Consider the following 20,882-nt stretch of genomic DNA (forward strand, 5'->3'; position numbering starts at 1 on the left):
CTCTATCTCTGGTGAATCCTCTCATCCTCCACATCTCTGGCCTGTAACCCCAGTTCCGAATGAATAAATAAATAACTCTTTAAAAAAAAGAAAGAAAGAAAGAAAACCCTTATCAGAGGTTCCTAGACACCTTAGATTTGGAGTCCTGTCTGGACAGCAGGGGCCTCTAAACTCGCTCTCACACCAGGGGATTCTCTGTCCTGGGCTTTCCCTCCAACAGCCTGTGTCACTTCCTCCACCTCCTTCCGTCTCCCTGCTGTCCCTCCCTCCCTCTTCCCCCTCCCTCCCCTCCTCTGCCCCTCCCTCAAGAGCATCAGACCAGTTCTTCTCTTTGACTCACCACAGAGACATCCACCCCTCCTCTCTGGATCCTCCTCCACAGCTGAAACCCAAGCCTGGGGATTTCACCTCCTCACTGATCAAAGTGTTTCCCAAACAAAGACTGTTCTTTTCAGATATTTGGATATTCCGATAAGAAGATGAAAGTATTTCCTACTTGATTGTGAAGGGCCTGGATATACATTTAATAAGTAAGTCCCATCCACTCCTCTTTTTCCTCTCCATGTATGCAATATATTGTTGATCAACAGCAATGTCATCACAATTATGGTTTTTTTTTCCTCTGCCCATGTTCCTATGTTGGTTGAGAGGACACTCTGAAATAAAACTCCCCATGATCCGTATGTGAAAGCTGCCAGCTTTCAAAGTTTGTTTCCCTAGCCGGCTCCCCAGCTTGCTAACTATATGATCTTGTGTAAACTTCTTAACCTCTCTGGCCTCAGTTTCTCTGTGCATTGGGGACATGGGAAGATAAAATTCACACATTCATATAAAGTGCTTCATACATACGGCTGGTGATAGTTAGCTGTGACTTTTTTATTGCTCTTTTGCTCAATTAGTGTGATGTTCAACATTATAAGGCAAGAGCATTTAACCTCTGCACCTTAATACACCCACCTTGGGCTAGACCCTGAAGTGGCAGTGTCAGGGTTCAACCTGGCTCAGAGACGATGCCCTGCTGGGGGCTTGGACCACAGAGAATAACCAGGCTTTAACTCCAGCCAGGCAGACCAATTGGGGTTCTGCATTCACCCATGAAGGGAAGCATGGTAAAATATGATCCAATCATAGTAGCCTAAAGGGGAGAAACAACAACTGGCCAGGTCTAGCACATTCCGGAGTCACGTGATGCCAGGTCCCAGGCCTGGAAGATGCCAGGCTGGTGAGCCTCTTGATGACCCCATTCCTACAAGACCTGCCCTGGTGAGAATCTCTGTGTTCCCTGAAGTTTCCTTGGACATTCCCCCAGGGGATAAAATTTGTCTTCTAGGGCCTGTGCTCCCAAGAATAGGCGGATCCTCAGTTAAGTGGCCAGAGCCTGGCTCAGGCTATTTTCCTCACGTCCTGTCGATTGCTGAATGCCATCTTCCCCCACGACCTTCAGATCCCCTGGAGTCTCTGCCCCTACAAGGGACAGGCTGGTTGGACTGCTTTGCTGCAGGCTGCGGCTAAACCGGATTAGGAGTGAGCTGGGGAGGCAGACAGGGCCTGGGTGAAGCGAAACTTACCAAGGTGAGAGCGAAGAAGAAAGAGCTGAGAGAGCTTCGAGAGCGAAGAAGGGCTTTGAGGGGGCTGCCAGGTCAGCTCCACAGGGCACAAGTTAATGAGAAAACTAACTGGGTGTTTCTCTTTGCAAAAGGCAGAATTGTCTGCACCTGAAGGGACTGGACATGTAGGAGTTGCTAAAATTCAACTGTAAAGCCAAGCCAAACCAAAAAATAACTAATAACCCAATGGAAAAATGGCCGAAGACTTGAATAGACATTTCTCCCAAGAAGACATACATGCATATACATGACTGTAAGAATGCTGATGGTCACTAATCCCCAGGTAAATGTAATCAAAATCACAAAGAGCTATCACTTCACACCTGCCAGAATGGCGATTAGCAAAACAGAACCTGCAAGTATAGGTGAGGATCTGAGAAATTAGAACCATGTGCACTGTTGGTAGGAATACAAACTGGAGCAGGCCTTATAGGAAAAGTATGGAGGTTCCTCAAAAAAATTCAGGTAGAACTGCCATGCCATTCAACAGCCCCACTTCGAATTGAAATCCGGTTCCAAGAAATACTAGCGCTGCTGACATGCCACCCAGCTACCTGCCAAATGATAGGTTGCTTTTAAGCCCACCAAGTGGAACCTGGCAGCCTGCCCTGATGCCGGGCACCCGTCCTCGCCCAAACCGCCCTTCCAGGACCAGCAGAATGTTGCTCTTGGCCCAGGCCCAAGGGTTCCTTCCCAGCGGGGCCTCAGCCCCTAGGCGACCTGCGGGAGGTCCAGGCTTGCCTCCTGAGGACACCTCGGTCCTCGTTCGGCGGCCGCGCTTGCTGGAGCAGCGTGACCGCGCGGCCCGAGGGCGGGGACGCCCGGGCCGAGACTCTCGGCTTCTCTCCTGCACGCGGCTTCCCTGGGCGGTCGCCAGCGCCGCTGCCGGGCCGCCGGGGGCGGGGCGCGGCTTTTCTGGTCCTGGAAGGAGTGGCCGCGGTCGGGGCGTCACTGGGCCCTGGGACTGGCTGCAGTCACACGCGCCGGCGCCCGGCTCCGCTCGCCTCGCTCCGCTGCGCCCCGGTGACCGCGCTCACCTGCTCTCGCCTCTGGGGCTCCCGCGAGGAAGCGCCTTGCATCGCCCTGCCCCGGACAGAGGCTACATGGGCACCCGGGCCGCCTGCTCGCGGAGAGGCTCCCTGCCTCGCCTGCAGGTGAGGACCTGGATCGAGCCCGTGGTGGCGTCGACCCAGCTGGCCGTGTCCCTGTACGACGCAGGGCTGCTGCTGGTGGTGAAGGAGTCGTTCGGCAACAGCCCGGGGGTCTTCTCCAACCACAGTGCCAGCTCGTCCCCCCGGGCGTCTCCGGAGGACCAACAGCAGAAAGCCATCTCCAACTTCTACATCCTCTACAACCTGCTGGCGGGCCTGACGCCCCTGCTGTCTGCCTACGGGCTGGGCTGGCTCAGCGACCGCTACCACCGCAAGATCTCCATCTGCGTGTCGCTGCTGGGCTTCCTGCTCTCGCGTCTCGGGCTGCTGCTCAAGGTGCTGCTGGACTGGCCGGTGGAGGTGCTGTACGGGGCGGCAGCGATCGGCGGGCTGTGCGGTGGCTTCTCCGCCTTCTGGTCGGGGGTCATGGCCCTGGGGTCCCTGGGCTCCTCCGAGGGCCACCGCTCTGTGCGTCTCATCCTCATCGACTTGATCCTGGGCTTGGCGGGCTTCTGCGGGAGCATGGCATCGGGGCATCTCTTCCAGCAGATGACTGGGCGCTCCGGGCACGGCCTGGTGCTGACGGCCTGCAGCGTGAGCTGCGCGGCTTTTGCCCTTTTCTACAGCCTCTTTGTGCTGAAGGTGCCTGTGTCGGTGGCCAAGCCCAGCAAGGCACTGTCCTCGGTGGATTCCGTGTGTGGCACAGTTGGCACATACCGCACCCTGGACCCAGATCAGCCCCACAAGCAGAGCGAGGCAGGGCACCTTCCAGCTCCTAGCAAAGCCAAGCCCCAAAAAACTGTCATTGCCCTGCTCTTTGTGGGTGCCATCATATATGAACTGGCCGTGGTGGGCACGGTGGATGTGATGCCACTTTTTGTGCTAAGGAAGCCTCTCAGCTGGAACCAGGTTCAGGTGGGCTACGGCATGGCTGCGGGGTACACCATCTTCATCACCAGCTTCCTGGGCGTGCTGGCCTTCTCCCGCTGCTTCCGGGACACCACCATGATCATGATTGGGATGGTCTCCTTCGGGTCCGGAGCCCTCCTCATGGCTTTTGTGAAAGAGACATACATGTTCTACATCGGTGAGTCTGGGCTTGGGGAGGGAGGATGAGGGCACTGCTGGCCTCCTGTGTCCTGGGGGGCTGACACCAGGGATGTTGGGGTCCAGGGTCAGCACCAGGGAGAGCACTGCTACCTAGGGGGTATGAGGGGGACAGGATATTGTGAACTTGACCTACTGGTATTGTGCTGTGTGCTGTGTTAACTCTATCACCCATTGAAATGATCCCAGAAGGGTGTCTGGGAAGGAACTCCCAGAATGAGGTCAAGAGTGGGGTGGGGCCTCCCTGGTGGCACAACGGGTTAAAGCACAGCACTATGAAGCTACCAGCAGCCACTGCAGCATAATTTGATCCCTGGCCAGGGAGCTGACCTGCATGGCACTGAAGACCTCTCCTGTTTCACCTGCTGTTCCCCTCAGTTTTTCAGTAGATCCACCTGTTCTGTTCTGTTCCCCACTCTATATCTGGTGATCCCTTTCACCCACCACATAGCTGACCTACACCCCAGTTCTTGTATGCATAAATAAATAAATCTTAAAAAAAAAAAGAGTGAGGTGGCCAGTGGTGGCCAGAATCAGTAGCAGGAGCTTTGAGATGACCATGGATGGATGGAAAAGATGGGCTTGGGATTCTATTCAATTTTAAGGGAATGAAGCATAATTTTATTTTATTTTTTTTAAAGATTTATTTATTTATTCATACAGAACTGGGGTACAGGCCAGAGGCTGAGGGGCGGCGAGAGGCTTCACCAGAGACAGAGTGGGGAGCAGAACAGGCAGATCGACGAAGTACACTGCTGAGGGGAGCAGCGGGCGGGTCAGGAGAGGTCTGCCACGCCATGTGGTCACCTCCAGGGCAGGCGGGGATCGAACTCACGCGGAAGTGGCCTTTAGCTTCTCAGTGCTGCGCTTCAACCCGCTGCGCCACCAGGGAGGGCCGAAGCATAATTTTAAAGGAATGAATCTGCTGTTGGGGCCAAGCAAAGCCTTTAAAACATGGATAAAAATTCTCCACAAATTCTCCCACAACCAATGTAAAACCTTCCCTCAAGGAAACAAAATGAAGTTTCCATAATGAAGACACAAGTCAGACAACCACCAGAGGAGAACTGCAGACCAGTTATACTAGTACGTTCTATAATGATGGAAATGTTCTATCTCAGTTCTGTAGCCATGAATCATATCAAACAATTGAAGAAAGAACTGAGTTTTAAATTATTCTATTTTAATTTGTTCTATTTTAATTAAACAGCCACACATGGCCAGTGGTCATCATGTTAGGAATCACTCTCAAGGCTGTCCTTCAGAAAAAATACCTAACAAAATGGCAAGATTGCTTTTGGCCAGCTCCTGGGGAGATGGACACCCCCTCCCGTTCCCTACCACCACGTCTCCCCTCACCCACCCCACGTATGCAACACACACACTGCAAAGGGAGAAATAGTAGAACCACAGGGGAGGAGGGTGGGTGGCAGTTGTATTGGTGGCAGATATTTCTGGGTGGAGTTTCCCAAAGCTCCTGGGACCATTTCCCAGAAGCGTTTTGAGTGGCGACAGCAGATACCTCTCAGTGACATCAGGGCCATTTCCCTTAACTCTGCCACTACAGACACACTTCACCATCCATCATCATGCCAACCATGCCCGCTACCTGGCAGGCGGTCTCCAGCTCTGTCAGAACGGGGGGAGTCTGTGTGGTCCAGGAGGGCTGCAGGCTGCCATTGGAGAAACCACTTCTCCCAGGGCAGGACACCCAGTGAGGGTGGGGGTGTGGGGAGAGGGCTCAGCAGGAGACTTTGGCCTGACTCATTGGCCAAGCCTGGGCTACCATGAGCTTTTCCCATGTGATTCCTTTCCAGCACGGGCCGTTATGCTGTTTGCCCTCATCCCCATCACAACCATCCGGTCAGCAATCTCCAAACTCATAAAGGGCTCCTCCTATGGTGAGTCTGGAAGCCCTATGCCACTCTCTCTCTCTCTGGGCCCTTCCAGAGCCGCTTGGCTTGAGGCACAGGTTTGGGCTTGCGGAAGATACCTGAGAGCTCCAGAAGCAGCCTGGAGTTCAACAGGAGCTCATAGTTGTCCACCCAGGGCAGGAGGGAGGGAGCGTCTCAGTCAGCTGCCACCCAAGAGCCGCAGGAAAAGCTCACAGGTTGGAGCAGGAGGCAGTGACATGAACTGTGAAGATTAGAGGGAGTCCTGAGGAGGGTGAGAGCTCCCCAGAGACAAAGCTAGCAGGCAACATGGAGACAACAGCAACGTGCCTTCTTGGTAACTTCTGTTCCTCCCACAGGAAAGGTGTTTGTCATCCTGCAGCTGTCCCTGGCTCTGACGTGGGTGGTGACATCCATACTGTTTAACGAGATCTATCAGCTCACCATGGAAAAGTTTGTGGGCACCTGCTTTGTTCTCTCATCCTTTCTCTCCTTCATGGCCATCATCCCGATTGGGTAAGAAAGGAACAGCTGCTGTGGTTTGTGTCAGAGTTGGGGCTCAGGCAAGACTGTTGGATCACCCCCAGCTCATTATCATGAAGTACAGTTTTAGGCAATGAGGTCTGGGTAGTGGGGTCTCTCTTACCAAGGAAAAGCCCTCTGGATTATTGCTTCCCCAAAAGAATAATCTGGAATTCCCCAGTCAGAGTACTGAACAGAGGGCCCCAACCAGGAGGCTCACTTCCTGACAGTTTTGTAATATGATTTATTTATAGGGGCCTGCTATACTTCCTTATAATCTGAGGCTGCAATGAGAAATCCTCTTGAACCACTCAGGCTTCTGTTTAGCTCCATTTAAGTGAGACTCATCCTGTCACACTTCTAAGAACTTTTCCCCCCACGCTCTCCCACAGCTTAGCACTGTGGTCAGTGCCCCTGAAAACTGCTGGCCCCAGGACTGAGTGAGCTCCCCATAACTTATGCAATTCTCTTGACCTCTCTGGGAGATTTACACACCAAGATGTACACTTAAGTCTGGCAGCTAAGAGGCGGGGTGGGGGCGAGGCTTAGGAACAAAAGAGAGATGCTCCCAGCCTCTGGGTGCATACGCTAGTCCCTCATCACCACAATGGGCCTCATGAAGTGTGTTCAGCTGAACTTGTCTACTGGAAATACATTGCAAGCCACAAGTGTCAGCCACAGATGTGACTTTAAGTTTTCCAACAGCCACATTTAAACATGAGAAAACAACAGGTGAAATTAATTTTAATATCTGGTTTGACCCAATGTCATTTTACCATGCAAATAGGTTACAAAATTAATGAGTTTTTTTAAAACTAAATTGAATGTGGTATGTATTTTATGCTAATGGTGCTGCTTAATTTGGACTCTATTTGAATGCCCATCAAGTGTCAGTGGCCAGTGTGGCTAGCGGCCACCACAGGAGCTAGAACAGCTTTGTCCTTGTCCTGAAATGCCTGTATCACTCTCATCAGAGGAGAAAGGAGTGGTTGTAGTACTTAGCAGTAGAAAGATGAGTGCAAAGTGCAAATAACCTTCAGTCACTGCATATTGGGATCACCCGGAGAATGTAAAATTGAGTATCTGGCTCTCCAGCCCCTACAGTGAGATTGTCAGTAGATCTGGGGTGCAGCGTAGGCAGAGGAATTTTAAAAGCTCTCCATGTTATTTTAATGCACATCCAAGATTGAGACTCTCTGGTAGAAAGTATTTCCCCTATCCTTCCCTTCCACAAAGTTACTAAATCAATGAGATCGTGAAAAATTCTCATTGCTAGCTAAGGCCAAGAATGGACTCTCTGTCACTGAGAACAACAAAAAGAACTAGTAGAGCTTTCAGATCACAAAGCGGCTTATCCTGACCACATTAAAACCCAGGAGGACACTTCAGAGCCGGGAGGCTGGGAGGAGACGTCCATGGGTCAGAGCTGCCAGCAGCCCGTCTGCAAGAAGAAACAGTGGTCCCATCCCTGTGACCCAAGTGAGCCAATTTCATGTTACTTCGAGAAACTACCCATTCCTGCTTACATGCAGTAAGGAGATGCTGAGAAGTCACTGCGTGGCTCTGCCCCTCCATAACCCGCTGTACCCAGCACGCATGCGCTCACCTACTGCCTGGTGCTGCGTAGAACAGACAGACGCCAGGGAGAATCGCCTCATCGTCCCCAGAGGAAATCTACAAAGCTCATTCTTTTGAGCCCATTCCGTTCTTCTCCTTCCCACACCTTTTTGTAATGATTATAATAGCAAACACTTAAACAGCCCTTACTGAGTAAAATGCACTGTTTAAAATATCTTATACATTTAATTAATTTAATCTTCCCAAACAATCCCCTGGGCTAATTACTATTATTATTTCCATCTTGCAAGTGAGGAGACGGAGACTCTAAGATATTGTGTCACTTACCAGAGGTGATAGAGCGAGTGAGAGGCAGGGACAGGATTTGGACCCAGGAAGTGGCTTGATTCCACTACCTGGCATTGCTTAGGAATGTCACCAGGTCTGGGCGCCTGCTCTCATCCCCTTAGAGAGACTCACTGCCCTGGTCAACTGCCCTCTCCTGAGTTCTGCCAACCGGAACTGACACCTCACCTACCACCTTCTCACTCCTCTTGCTATTTTTAAAAAAATTATTTATTTATGCATACAGAACTGGGGTGCAGGTGAGAGGTGTGGGAGGTGAGAGGATTCACCAGAGACAGAGTAGGGGGAAGAACAGGTGGATCAACGAAGTATACTGCTGAGGGGAGCAGCGGGAGACAGGAGAGGTCTGCCCACCATGTGGCTCACAGGGGTGGGGGGTTGGGGGGGCAGGCCAATCAAACTCACACTGAAGGGGCTGTGGCTCCCTTGCTCCCTCCCTTTAACCCGTCGTGAACAGAGTCCAGTCTGCTTGTGCTGTCTTTCCTGTTCACCTGCCTGCCCCAATCCAGAGCTCTCACTGAAACCATGAATGACACTTCATTCCTCACCCCTGTTCCCCCTGAGCCCCCAGCACAGCTGGTCACTCTGTCCTTGGGGTGCTCATCACTGCCAGTCTCCTGGTTTCCCTCCTGGTGACCTCTCTGGTCACTTCTTTGGTAAAAGCCTCCAGATGGGAGAATTCTGGGGGCTTCTCTTCTGGGTTGTCTCTTCACAGTCTCTAAGCAAACTACCTTTAAAACTTTGAATTATTGAAATTGCCCAAATTGCTTCTTCTCAGGGAAAGCTTTGTGGAGACTTGCTATCACTGATTTCCCACCTTCCCTGGTGTTTCCTGAGCCTGCCCCCCCCTCCAGTCTTCTCATCTCGTTAGATGGCACCCCCTCTCCTAGAATGGAAATCTGAGCCACCAATGTCCTCTTTCTCACCTTCTCCTACCACCTCCCCATCGGACCTCATGGATTCCACCTCCAGAAGTTACCTCCACTCTGCCATTCCTGTTGCCCCTCACTGCAGCATCCCCTCATCCAAGGCACCTCAGTGACCCACTGAATTCACCTCCTCGAACCCCCCCTCCCCCATGGCAGCTCTTGATCCCCTGGAGCCAGGGAATTTACTAAATGATTAAATCTGGTCTCTTCGTTTCCTGCTCAAAGCTCTGCCTTTGGCTTTCAATGCTCTTAGGAGAAAACCCAGATGTTTCACGTGGGACCAGCCACCCTGCCAACCTCTCCAGCCTCCTGCACTCTGCGCCCTCCGCTCTAGGCCTAGCCTCCCGCACGTTCTTCCTGCTACGCTCCCATCACCAGTTGTGTTCTTGGACACTCCTTCTCCAGGGATTTAAGAAAACCCTTCTCAACCCAAATGAGTGCCTTCTACCCATGCACCCAGGCTTCCTTCCTGACAGCTGCGATCATTTAGTGATATTGTTCCAGATGCTTATGTCACAGTCAGAGGGGCAAGAACACCACATACTTAAGAAGGAACAAAGGCATTTGTTTAACGAGTGAGGGATCTATCAGGAGAGTGTGGCAGCTAACCGGGGTCCCTGCTACCCCCACACCATCCCCTAGAGCTGCCTACAAGTAGCTATGAAGTCAGGGGCCAGCTGCGCATGTGGTTCTCCCTGGGGTAGCTGAGACTCAGGGCTGCAACCCCAGCTCCCAGGGTCCTGGCCAGAGGACTCCAAGACTGAACTCCCCTCATGCCAGCTATGTAATAAAGCGGGTTTGATTTTAGGTATGGTAAAATTCCTTTCCTGTTAGAGTCCTGTAGAACCTGGGCAGGTGGAAAATCAGTGCAGGTTTCCACAGAACTTTCCCTGAGGAGGGCTGGGTTGAAGCTCCCACCCTCCAGCAGCGCCAGGTGCCAGTTGGCAGTCAGGAATTGCTGGGCTCCAACTGAGCACACTGGTTCCTGGGAATCAAACAATGAGAACACCCAGGATCCCTGAGACTGCAGGACTGGCCAAGGTCATGCAGACCTGATACTTCAGCACAGAGCTTCTTGTTCCCATGCACCCATGTATCTATACACGTTTTGGAACAATATGATCGATGGAGGAGATAAAGGGCTATGGAAAGGCAGAGATGAGGCAGCTAATTCTGCTTGGGATTAGAAAAATCTTGACCCTGAGATGCATATGGGAGCTTATCACCAGGTAGGGGTGATATGGAAAGTTTCCAGGAAAAGCAGTAGGTAGATGCAAAGCACTCACTGTGTTGGGGAACGATCCTGACGTGAGAGAAGCTCCCCTGGGCATGTCTTCCCACTGCATGGAGCCTCTAGTGTAGCAATGATGAGGACGTGGCTAGTGACCTCACCCTCAGTGGCCAGGAAATGACACGCCTCTGCCCCAACCATCCTCTTACAGTTCTCTATGTTGAATATTCTTACAGCATAGGGGCCTATAAGCAAGCCTCGTGGTCGCAGTATGGAGACATCACAGAGAAATGAAGGTGCCGACCCAGAGCGCTGGACATACCAGCGATGGCTGGGCCCTGAGAAGACCGACGAAGGGCCGGGACTGGCAATCAAAGTACCCCACTACCAAGACACTTGAGTTCCAGAGTTCACCTACCATGGTTCAGGGGTATCTGGGGGTGGGGGTGGGGAACAGTACTTTCCTGGTGATAGAAGAACTTTCTCAACTTTCAGATGCCCTGTTAGGTAGAGACTATATTCTGCAACATGAGCACCAAACTCAAGGGTGACACCAGCTACACATGCAGCCACACTAGACACTGGAAGGGGCTTCAGACAGCGGCCCCTTCTCTTCCAGGAGCCGTCTTTGAGGGCACCCAGGCGTGGCTGATTAGTCACAGGGGCCGTGAGAGGTCCCTCCGTGTGAGCACCAGCCGCTTTTAGGAGCCCAGAGGTCTGGCCATGGATCCCAAGGCCTGTGGCAGCTCAACTTCTCGTCTTCTCCAAACCAAAGCCCCTATTTCCAGCAGCCCAAGGGGAGGTTTCGAAAAACCTGCCAACCCTGCACATCAGCCATATTTTGTACATTAAAATAAAACCTTGAAGGAAAAAGTTTGCTTTCTTTCCCAAGCTCTTGTGGCAGGGAGTCAGGAGTTCAGGCGCTTGGCTTGGGGGTCATTTTTGTTGTTTTTTAAAAAGCAAATTCCAAAGACTTCGTTCAGTGGACGATTGAAGCGAGTGTTGTAAAGGGAGAGGGGAAGAGGGATGCTAAGAGCCACTTGGTTTTGCAGTACTTATTTTTACAGCCCACTGTACTTACATATAGAAGAGCAGATTCGCTTCTTAATAAAATCCACATTCATAGCAGTGTGCGACTCTTTCTTCCCCAGGTCAGATCCCCTCTATAACTAGTTCTGACAGTGGGCACCACATGGAGCTAGCGAATGCACTGAGATCCCAGCTGTGGGTTCCCTCGGCAGGAAAGGCACACGGAGTAAGGTCCAGCACTTGTAAGTGCTGACATCTGCCAGCCTGCTGCTATCGCACTGCCCTGCTGGGGACACTGTCTAGTGGGTGCAGCAGAGGGGACGGGACAGCAGGGAGGGCTTCCCAGGAGACCAGAACCAGGGCTCCTTCCAGGCAGAAAGAATAAATGGGAGGTTGGAGATGAAATATTCCAAGATACCGGAGCTCATTGTGAAGGGGCCCAAGGGGGATGGGGTGTATCAGGGAGATAGAGCGGTGAGAGGAGACAGGAGTCACAAGAGCAACATAAGCGCTGCTGACAGGCTTTCTGGAGGACATGGAGTATTTGCATCGCATCTCCGAAGAGGCGCTCCAGCCGCCGGGAGGCTGAGTTGGTGGGAGGCGGAGGGCGGAGGGAGACTGGCCTGAGGGGGTCAGCAGTGGTGGGGTGGGCGGAGGAGGGGGCTGGCAGTGCCTAGAAGCAATGGGGGTGGAGGAGAGCACAGCCACTTGGAGAGATATTGGAGGCTAGCTGTCAGCCGCAGCCGGGGATGGGCCGACTGTCGAGGGTGAGGCAGGTGGACGTTCAGACGCAGGAATGACTCAGATTTGGAGTTCAGGCAACTGGGAATGATGCCTAAATGTGGCCGATTTAAAGATGACGGCTCTTCCCATAACAATCCTTCCTGGATGTTGTCCTAAAAAATTTTAAGCCATCATGGTTACATCTAGACAATAGGCAGTGCCTTTGTCTTCTGTAGAAGATGTGGCCTCTTCTCAGAGAGGCATCGAGAGCCGTGGTGGTTTGCTCCCTCCTCCTGACCCCTGGGCCCCACCCAGCCCCTGCCCAGGTCACGATCCACAGTGAATTCCATCACTGACTTTCCACTCCTGCTCCGGGAAGCTGGCTTTCAACGGCTAAAGAAATGTCCTCTTGGGCCCTCCCTGGTGGCGCAGCGGGTTAAAGCACAGCACAAAGAAGCTAAAGCCACTTCCACATGAGTTCGATCCCCGCCTGCCCCGGAGGTGACCACATGGCGTGGCAGACCTCTCCTGACCCACCCGCTGCTCCCCTCAGCAGTGTATTTCGTTGACCCCACTCTGTCTCTGGTGAAGCCTCTTGCCGCCCCTGAGCCTCTGGCCTGTACCCCAGTTCTGTATGAACAAATAAATAAATCTTAAAAAAAAAATGTCCTCTTGTCCACGATGACCCTGCCAGCCTCCTGCAGGTCTCACTTGAGTTGGGCTTCCTATTGGCTCCTAACCTTAAAGGTCTCAGGTCAGCAGTTTCCAAACTTTTCTCCTCTCACCAAGTCACTCAATGTTCTAACCCGGGGATTCTCAAGTGTGGCTCCTGGGCCAGAGCATCAGTGTAAGAGGTACGGAGGGCCCCACCCAACTCAAACCCAGGGCAACCATCAGTGCTTTCTTTGCCCCAAGTATGAAGATCCTGTACCCTAATCTTCTGGGGCTGGCTATTTGAAGACCTTAAGCTGAGTCTGGCTCCTCCTCCCCGAGCACACTTAATTCTTGAGGCCCCAGAAACCCAACCTTCCTAAGGAGTCTGCTCGGGAAGACTCCAGAATTCTCTAACAATAAACTCTTTTCTAGTCAATATCCTCACCCAGTTCCCTCCAACATAAACCCAAAGCAAACTGTTCTTCTCCCCACCCATCAGCTAAGCCTCCCCCCTCCCTTCTGTATTTTGTACTTTTCTCCTGCCTGATTTCCTTTCTCTGTCAATGGCCTCACCTCCCAGCTCCCAGGCTGGAAATCTCCATGTCCTTTCTGACCTCCCCCTCCCCACAGAAACTCCAGCACCAACTCCTTCCCGTCACTTTGGCCATCTACTCAGGTGGTCTAACCACAGACAGCACACTAGCTCCATCCTCTTCTTAAAAAGAAAAGCCTACCAGGTAGATTATAATTTTCAGTCTTTGCTTCTCCACAGGCCCATCCTCAGTGTGTCCTCCCCAACGTCTTACAGAAGGAACTACCTCGTGTCTATGGGTAACCATGACGGGCAGTTTCAAGTCTTCATGACAAAGCACCAGGAAGGATTGTTACGGAAGATGCCTCCACATTCAAGTTGGCCACATTTAAACAAGTCATAGGTGGAGTTTTCTCAAAGGGCCTGTCACCTGCAGACACCCAGACTATTGCTAGTTCTCTCAGCAGCAAGGGTGTCCTCATTTCAAAGATGTAATGCTGAGCTCAAGAGCTGTGACTTTCTCCAAACTACGTAGCTAGGTAAGTAGAAAGCTGAGATTTGATCCTAAGCCTCTCTCTCTCCCCCACATCCCACCTTGCTGCCTTTTTATATAAGGCTTCTATTAAAGATATCCTCTATCAACAAGCCGAGCTCCTGACTGATTTAAGTCCGTTTCCTGTCCATTGTTACGATCAGGTAAGTTTAACAAGGAATCTGGCCTGTAGTTTGCAAGACACTCTGACCAGCCATGATGTGTCTTTCTTCATAGCAGTGCAAAAGACAGAAAGTCAGGAAATACTGGACTGGATGCTGTGCTTTGCTCTGGGATAGTCTAGGAAGAAGCCCTCTGGGCTGGTGCCAGCCAGATGATCATGCAAGGACACCAGCTAGTTCCTTCATCTCCCCAAGTTGTGCCAGCTTGTCAGATGGGAGGGTAACACGGGACTCGCTCCAAAAAAGTATTAAAGCCATGCAATTATGTATTTTTCCAAGTTGCTTTGTATATCCTTGTTCTTGTGGGCAAACTGATACCACTTTAGAGTAAATAGGAATAAAAGGCAAGCTGCTTTTCCTGCCCATGAAATAGTACAAATGAGGACATCACACATGATAAAGAAAGCATCTTTTATAGGTTTATTGGACCATTCCTTTAAGTTAATTGAGGTAAAGAAACCGTTACAAATTTACAAGCTAATAGTTTATCAAGCAATACAAATTCTTTTATTTACCTCAAAATGTAATACTAATCCCATAGTAAACAATGAACAGAAGTTTTTATACACAGATATATGAAAAAAAGTGGACAAAAACCTTGTGCCAGCGTCAAAATGCAACAGAAACTTTTTTTTTTGTCTCTTTACAATCTCTGGGCTCCATAACAAGGGGAAAGAAGGTAACATTCTTTTTGAAGTTTGTAGCATCACAAAACAAAGACTCCATTGGAAGTAAATCACGTCTCAGGTCACGCATTGGGGAACACTTTTTTTTTTTCACAGCTTTTGATTTGGCTTAATGGCAACATAGAGAACACGGAGGACTTGATCCATACCTCAGAGGGTTTTAAATTTTAAATGTAAAGAATGATTTCTAAAAATAAGAAGCACAGTCCATCCTTTGGACATGACTTAAGCAAAAGTTTTTAAATCTCTTCTTCAACTGTTAAAATACAAGTTAGAAAGTTTGCTGGCAGTTGACTTCATGGGAATATATCAGATGCACATAATCTCTCAAGGCATTCCCAGCTCCAGGACATCAGGGGACCAGGCACACGGGACCAGGGGAAGGGCGTCTACTGGACAGGCCGGGACTCAGGGCCAGGTGAGCATGCCACGTGCGAGCTGCTGGTTAGTTATCTGATGAAGGCCTGGCTCCACAGCTGTCACTTCATCATAACATTTCACATTTTTGTTTGAAATCTACCTTCCTCTCCCCATTTCCACGCTGGAGAGTGGAAATGATCCTCCCAGGATCATTTGTGACTACAGGGTTGGCCTGAAACTAAACCAGCCTGCCAAACAGGGGCATAACAGGTGTGAACAGGTGTCACCAGCTCTGACCAGCCTACAGGGAGCCCGGTATCGCCTGGTAGGGACTGGGTAGATGTGGGAAGAATGTGTGCAACACACAATCACTGGTCTCATCTTAAAGGCTCTGTTAAAATGGACACAATTCTGTTCAGTCAATACAGTATGTTTTGTTTTTGGCATTTACTTTGACCTGTGGAGAATTTCTGTTTGAAACAAGCTGCTCTGAGTCCCCACAGCATCTTTTATAAAGCTGTTCTGTGGGATCGGGGAACACCTTTTACTCAGGGCCTAACCTACAGAATTCTTTGTGTCTGTGTGAGCTGCCGACGCTGATTCTGCATGCCCTCTACAGTTGCCCTGTGCCAGAAGTTACTGGGTTCATCTTTCACACTTCAAGGCAGACAAACCAAACACACTTCGGGGTCCCTGTGTTTGCCTCACATTATCAAAAATAGCATTTGGCAATAGCAGTCCTCAGCTTTCTCCTCCCAAAAGGCATCCCTAATTCTGATCCTCACGTTCTTGTGTCTTTCCTGAAGAGGACTGAGAACTGCCTGTGTCAAATCTTACCATGTAAGCTGAACGACTGAACTCCTTTCTGAAAACTTTCTGTCCAGAATCGAAAAAACACTCGTTGAAGAGTAAGGCGTATTTTGATAGGTGTTGAACAAATCTCAGGGTCGAGTTAGGCTTTTAACAGTCTGTGACATTTTAAAGTCTGAATTTGTTGGATTTCAAGTGTTAAAATACACAGGATGCTAAACAAACCAAGTCTCTTGTGGATTTGTTAAAGTCATTTCTTTCAAAGTATTTATTTACAGGCTATCTATAGCAGTAATCATTACCTGGATAACAAAATCTCTGCCACACAAATGGATTAGATAGCCGTACCTGGAATGCATTTCAAACATGAGTGGTTAAGGGTGATCAGCCAAATCCTTTGCAACTAAGCCCTCTCCTGCTAGCCTAGAGGGTTCTGTGGGTGTTGCAGTCTGTGTGCCTCGGAAAAGAGCAGGGGTCCTTCAGACGAAAAAAACAAACCAGCTCCAGGGAGGGCTGATGGAAAATCAGGTTCCTGGGCTTTTCACTGAACATCAAAAACCACAAGGAATAGAGTTCCAACACACCCAGCGCCATCTGTAAACCTGGCTCAAGGGATGAATTTTCTTCAAATGTACTGCTAAGCGCCACCTGCCCTCTGAAAAGAGCGTGCCTAAGAAGTTCGCGGGCGTGTCTCCACTGGGATCTCTCTGTGGACATTTGAAAGTAGGCGGCCAACCCAAATTCCCAGCATCGTTTTGTAAATGAGGGTGGCTCCAACGTGTTACCCCAGTCTTCTCATTAGGTTACCCAGTTTCCACACACCTTGAAAGTATGTGTCTAAGGTGGGGTCCAGAACTCGGGTGTCCTGCCCTGACCACAAGCGGCCCACCTTCTGAGCAGAAGCACTGTTTAGGGGAGACAGAACAGGGCCAGGCCTCTCTACCGCAAGACCCAAACAGATGTGGCTACACAGGCCTTGGGCCTGGCTGGTGTCTGCCTCAGCAGCTTGGAATAAAGCACAAGGGATGATTATTCTGCAGTCTGATGAATGGTGCCAAGCCAGAGAGCCCACGGCGTCAAAGCTGCAATGCAGGGCCAACACAATTGAACTCTGGGCGTTCTGAAGCTGATGTCATCCGAGAGAGAAGCCCCCTTGCAGACGGTGGCTCAGCCATCAAGCCCTCCCTAAAGCAGGACTTTCTGTGGTCCCATCACTAGAGGCAGCCTCACCAGAAACAAGGAGTAAGTGTGCACTCAATTTCTTCATGTAGATGGCAACTGAAAAACATATTCCTATCAACATGGCAGCGCCCTCCGGGTGTGGCTGAGATTTGGCAAGACAAGCTTCTGTTTCATTCACCAGGATCCCTGGAGTCATGCTGGTTTTTGTTTTTCAGTTCAAGAAAGGTGCCTGGTGAGGCCAACCAGCAGCACCAGGAAATACGAGCCAACGGCCTCCATAATCGCTTTGACCTGAGTTCACCAGGAATCACTCTGAAGCCATATTAAAGGATAAAACCCAACCCAAGCCAGGCTGTGGAGCAGATTCCCTGCTCCCTTCACTGAACAGCTCCTCCTTCCAAGGGAGGCAGGAGTGTGTGACCAGGAGCGGCATGAGCTCACCTGCTCAGATCCGCACAAGCGTTCTTCAGGGCCGTTCGCATCTTTGTGTTTCTAAGAACTCTCCTCAGCCCTCGCCTGGCTTTTTAAAAACTGGCCGAATGAAGCCTTTCACTCCCCAGGTCCCCGGGGACAGTTGAAGGGATGACATTCACGAAGACTGCTAAGTCTTGAGTCTCAAAACCTGTCTATGTCTGTCTGCCCAGGCCAGGTGTGTCCCCAGGCCAACATCTGGAAAATAAAAAACTAGGGAGAAGCCGGTGATCTCAGCAGCTCCACTCTGCGGAGCCAAGAAGGACAGGGTGAGGAAGCCTCTGGGAGGCCTCTTTGGCACAGAAGTCTCTGAGTTAACCTTCTCATAGGGAACCACCTTTATGCTGATCCATGAAGAGGTGAAGGCTTGGGGCTGCCAGCCCCCAAGGGGATGGAGGGCACCTTGCGGTGGGAGGGGTTGAAGCGCCTCCTTGAGGATTACAGGTCCCTTCCTCTGGGTCAGCCTCCTCCCCTCCTCAGACACCAGTCAAGAAAGGGACAAGAGTCTCTTCTCTAGAAAGATCATTTTTTCCAAGGAAATCTGTACCATTCACTTGCTTCCCAGCTCCGCTACCAATGCTGGGGACCAGTTGCCTTGCTCAGTGTGATCTCTCTCTCTGGTGTCTTAAAGCACAGGAAGGGCACATAGGACCAAGCAAAGAGAGAAATTCCCAAGAGATCCTTTCAACAATGAGGGTGAATGACTGCCTCCCAGTGTCCTCTCCATATGGAACTTGATGGTTTTTTGTTTTTTTTTACTTTTTTTGAAAGGCTGCCTTCTTTCCCAGCTAATGCTTCCATGGAAAAGTCCCTGGATTTCCCCTGGACTTTGCTGCAATGAGCAACAGATGCTGGTTTTGCTGTACCCTCCCCGGCGCTGGTCCCAGCATTCTTTATGCTGACGTTTTAAAAACACATTTCCACAAGGCAAAGCTTCACACCTGACGAAAGGTGAGTATTTGCTGCTGGATTAGTCCGGTCTTCTGCCAGGTATCGAGAAAGCCATCAACCCAGTATTAGACACACCCCGATTCTGTCAGGCTGGACCACATATCTAGACCCACACCAACACGATGTAGAGGTAGAATGAAACACTGACTCGTCCCTCGGGGCAGAGGGACTGTCCCTACCCTTCTGCCTAGTGAAACATTTCTAATTGTACCACACTGAAAATGCACATCAATGGATTTGGATGCTGCAGATGGGGTCTAACAGTACCGATTGTTATCAAGGTTATGTTTTAAACTGCAACTTTTTCAGAGATGGTAAAATAGAGCCAAACTGTTCTGTACCATCCACTTATCAACCTCCCAGCTGTAGCTAATGCAAGGTTAAGTCTATGGTCAGAAGGGGTATCAAGGGCCTCCACATGCGGCCTGCTGACAGATACCTCAGCACGGCCGTTCCATTAACCCACCCCACACGATTCTATGGGCATGGCAACTGATGAAGGGCCATTAGTTACATGTAGCTTTACTTCGGGAGGGAAGAAATGAGCCAGAAGACAGATCCTTTTGGCCTACCTGGTCTGTGTTGATTTGAAAAGTAAACCTGGTCATAGTTTGACATGCAGACGTTAGCTGCAGCCAGCAGCCCTCAGGAGTTAGGCCGCAGATCGACGCTTCCAGCTTAGCCAGCAGCCAAGAGCGGCTGCCTCTGACACCCGGCAGGCCCGTGCAGGTGCTGACCTTTCCTCCGGACCAGGAAATACTTAAAGCACTTTATGTGGAACATTCACACTGACTTTACCAATCTTGACGGTGTCGTAACAACATACTAGCCTCTCACCAACAAGCTGCCCATACACTCAGTGGACGTCACAGGAAACATTAAGCTAGAATTTTTGGTGAGGTAAAGGCAAATTGCACAAAGCAGACGACAGAGATAGGTTTGGTACATGCCCACCGGTCTCAACAACCGGGGTGCTGCTGACCCAGACCACAGACACTCCTTGACGAGCCTAGTCTGATGACATCTGACAAGCCAAAGAAAAACATTGAAGAACTTCACAGAGAAAAAAATGCACCTTTTTTTTTTTTTCATTTTACACAAAGACAGTTTGCAATCTACTGCATTCTAGTGTCAGAAACATGTTTGGGGGGCCAGGGAGTAACCCTCCCACAGCTCCCCAAGGCATAAGGACAAAAAGGCTGGCCTGCTCGCGCTGCCTTGGCAGGGATTAAAACGGCATGGTCTGAACCAGAAACCATAAACAGGTGTCCTTGTCGCAAGCAGGCGGCAGGCCACGCTCACTGGTTACAGGCCACTGAACATTAAGGACGTTGCACAGAGGTGCCAACCTCCTTCTAGGCTGAGACAAGTCAGTGCCCGTTGAGGGCAATTCCAGAGCCACCAGGGAGCCAAAGAAAGCAAGAGCTGCTGTGTAGGCGGGTCCGGGCTCTCTCCCACAACAGGCAGCTCAACGTCCCGAAGAGCAGACTGGCATGAGAGGGCAGAATGTCCCTGAGGGTGGTTTGGTCCCCGGGTCTTGAATCGTCATAGTGTTCCATCAGGCTCCTTCACAACATGGAGGTATGCTTCTTTTGCTGAGAGATGATTATAGCCTTACAGACCCACCCAGGAATAAATACTAGTTGAAAATAACTGTCGGACAAAGGAAGGGGAGGGGGAGAAAAAAATACGCAAAGGAGAGATGTTTCTGTGGTTGTCTTCCCAGTGTGCCACCCGTGGCACAGCAGGGACATTCCGGTGTGGGGTGCTGTACCCCATGTAGTAAGTAGAAGAGTCTCTGTCCCAAGAAGGAACTTACTTGGCCTCTTGCTTCTCCTGCAGCAGTGGAATAACAGACTCCCACGCCATGAGGCACTGGAATGACAACACACACACACCGTGTCAGCACCGAGGTGCAGATTTCAGCTTCTTGATCTGTCCCACCCTTTCACCCGCCGTCCTGCTGGGTCACCATGAACGGAGCCTTCATGGATGATGCGCAAAGGAGAGTTGACAAGACAGTGGCCTGCACACAGTGACCATCAATACATGGCTTGGGTTTGAGTCCTGGGACAGGGGACAGTGGGATCAGTCACCAAGAGGAGTGAGGAACGCATGTGACCAAGTCGGGTTTGGGCTTTTGGGGAGACTGCGGAAGAGCAGAGGGAGGGCAAAGGGATCAGAGAAGAGAGCTGCATTCACTGAGTGCCCACGTGCCAGTGTGTGCTGGGTACCCGGGTGCCCGCTGCTTCACTAAGTCCACAACAGCAGGGAAGGACGTCCCACTGGAAGGACCCTGAAGGGTGGGACCTTTATGGACAGGGCACTTAGGCGCATGGAGACACTGCTGCCTTTGGTAAGAGACAGGGCAACTGTGTTCAGAGAGGCCTTACCTGAGGGGCACAAGG

At 50.8% G+C, this 20,882-nt stretch overlaps 2 protein-coding genes across 2 annotated transcripts in view; one reads left to right on the forward strand and one right to left on the reverse strand.

Moving 5' to 3' along the window:
- Nucleotides 1–2,705: 2,705 nt before the first annotated feature.
- On the forward strand, nt 2,706–10,705 carry SLC46A2 (solute carrier family 46, member 2). The gene is made up of 4 exons (XM_004677423.2): nt 2,706–3,845; nt 5,683–5,766; nt 6,117–6,273; nt 10,599–10,705. Exons 1-4 carry the CDS (start codon nt 2,711–2,713, stop codon nt 10,654–10,656), a joined length of 1,434 nt encoding a protein of 477 aa, XP_004677480.1. The 5' UTR covers nt 2,706–2,710; the 3' UTR covers nt 10,657–10,705.
- A 3,708-nt stretch (nt 10,706–14,413) lies between these two features.
- SNX30 (sorting nexin family member 30) overlaps nt 14,414–20,882 on the reverse strand; it is an 87,124-nt gene continuing 80,655 nt past the window's right edge. The window contains exon 8 of the mRNA XM_004677951.2: nt 14,414–20,349. Coding sequence (XP_004678008.1) covers nt 20,290–20,349 — 60 coding nt within the window. The 3' untranslated portion in view covers nt 14,414–20,289. The remainder of the gene's footprint in view (nt 20,350–20,882) is intronic.

This window comes from Condylura cristata, unplaced genomic scaffold (assembly GCF_000260355.1).
Source record: "Condylura cristata isolate star-nosed mole 26May11 unplaced genomic scaffold, ConCri1.0 scaffold00006, whole genome shotgun sequence".
NCBI classification, from domain to species: domain Eukaryota; kingdom Metazoa; phylum Chordata; class Mammalia; order Eulipotyphla; family Talpidae; genus Condylura; species Condylura cristata.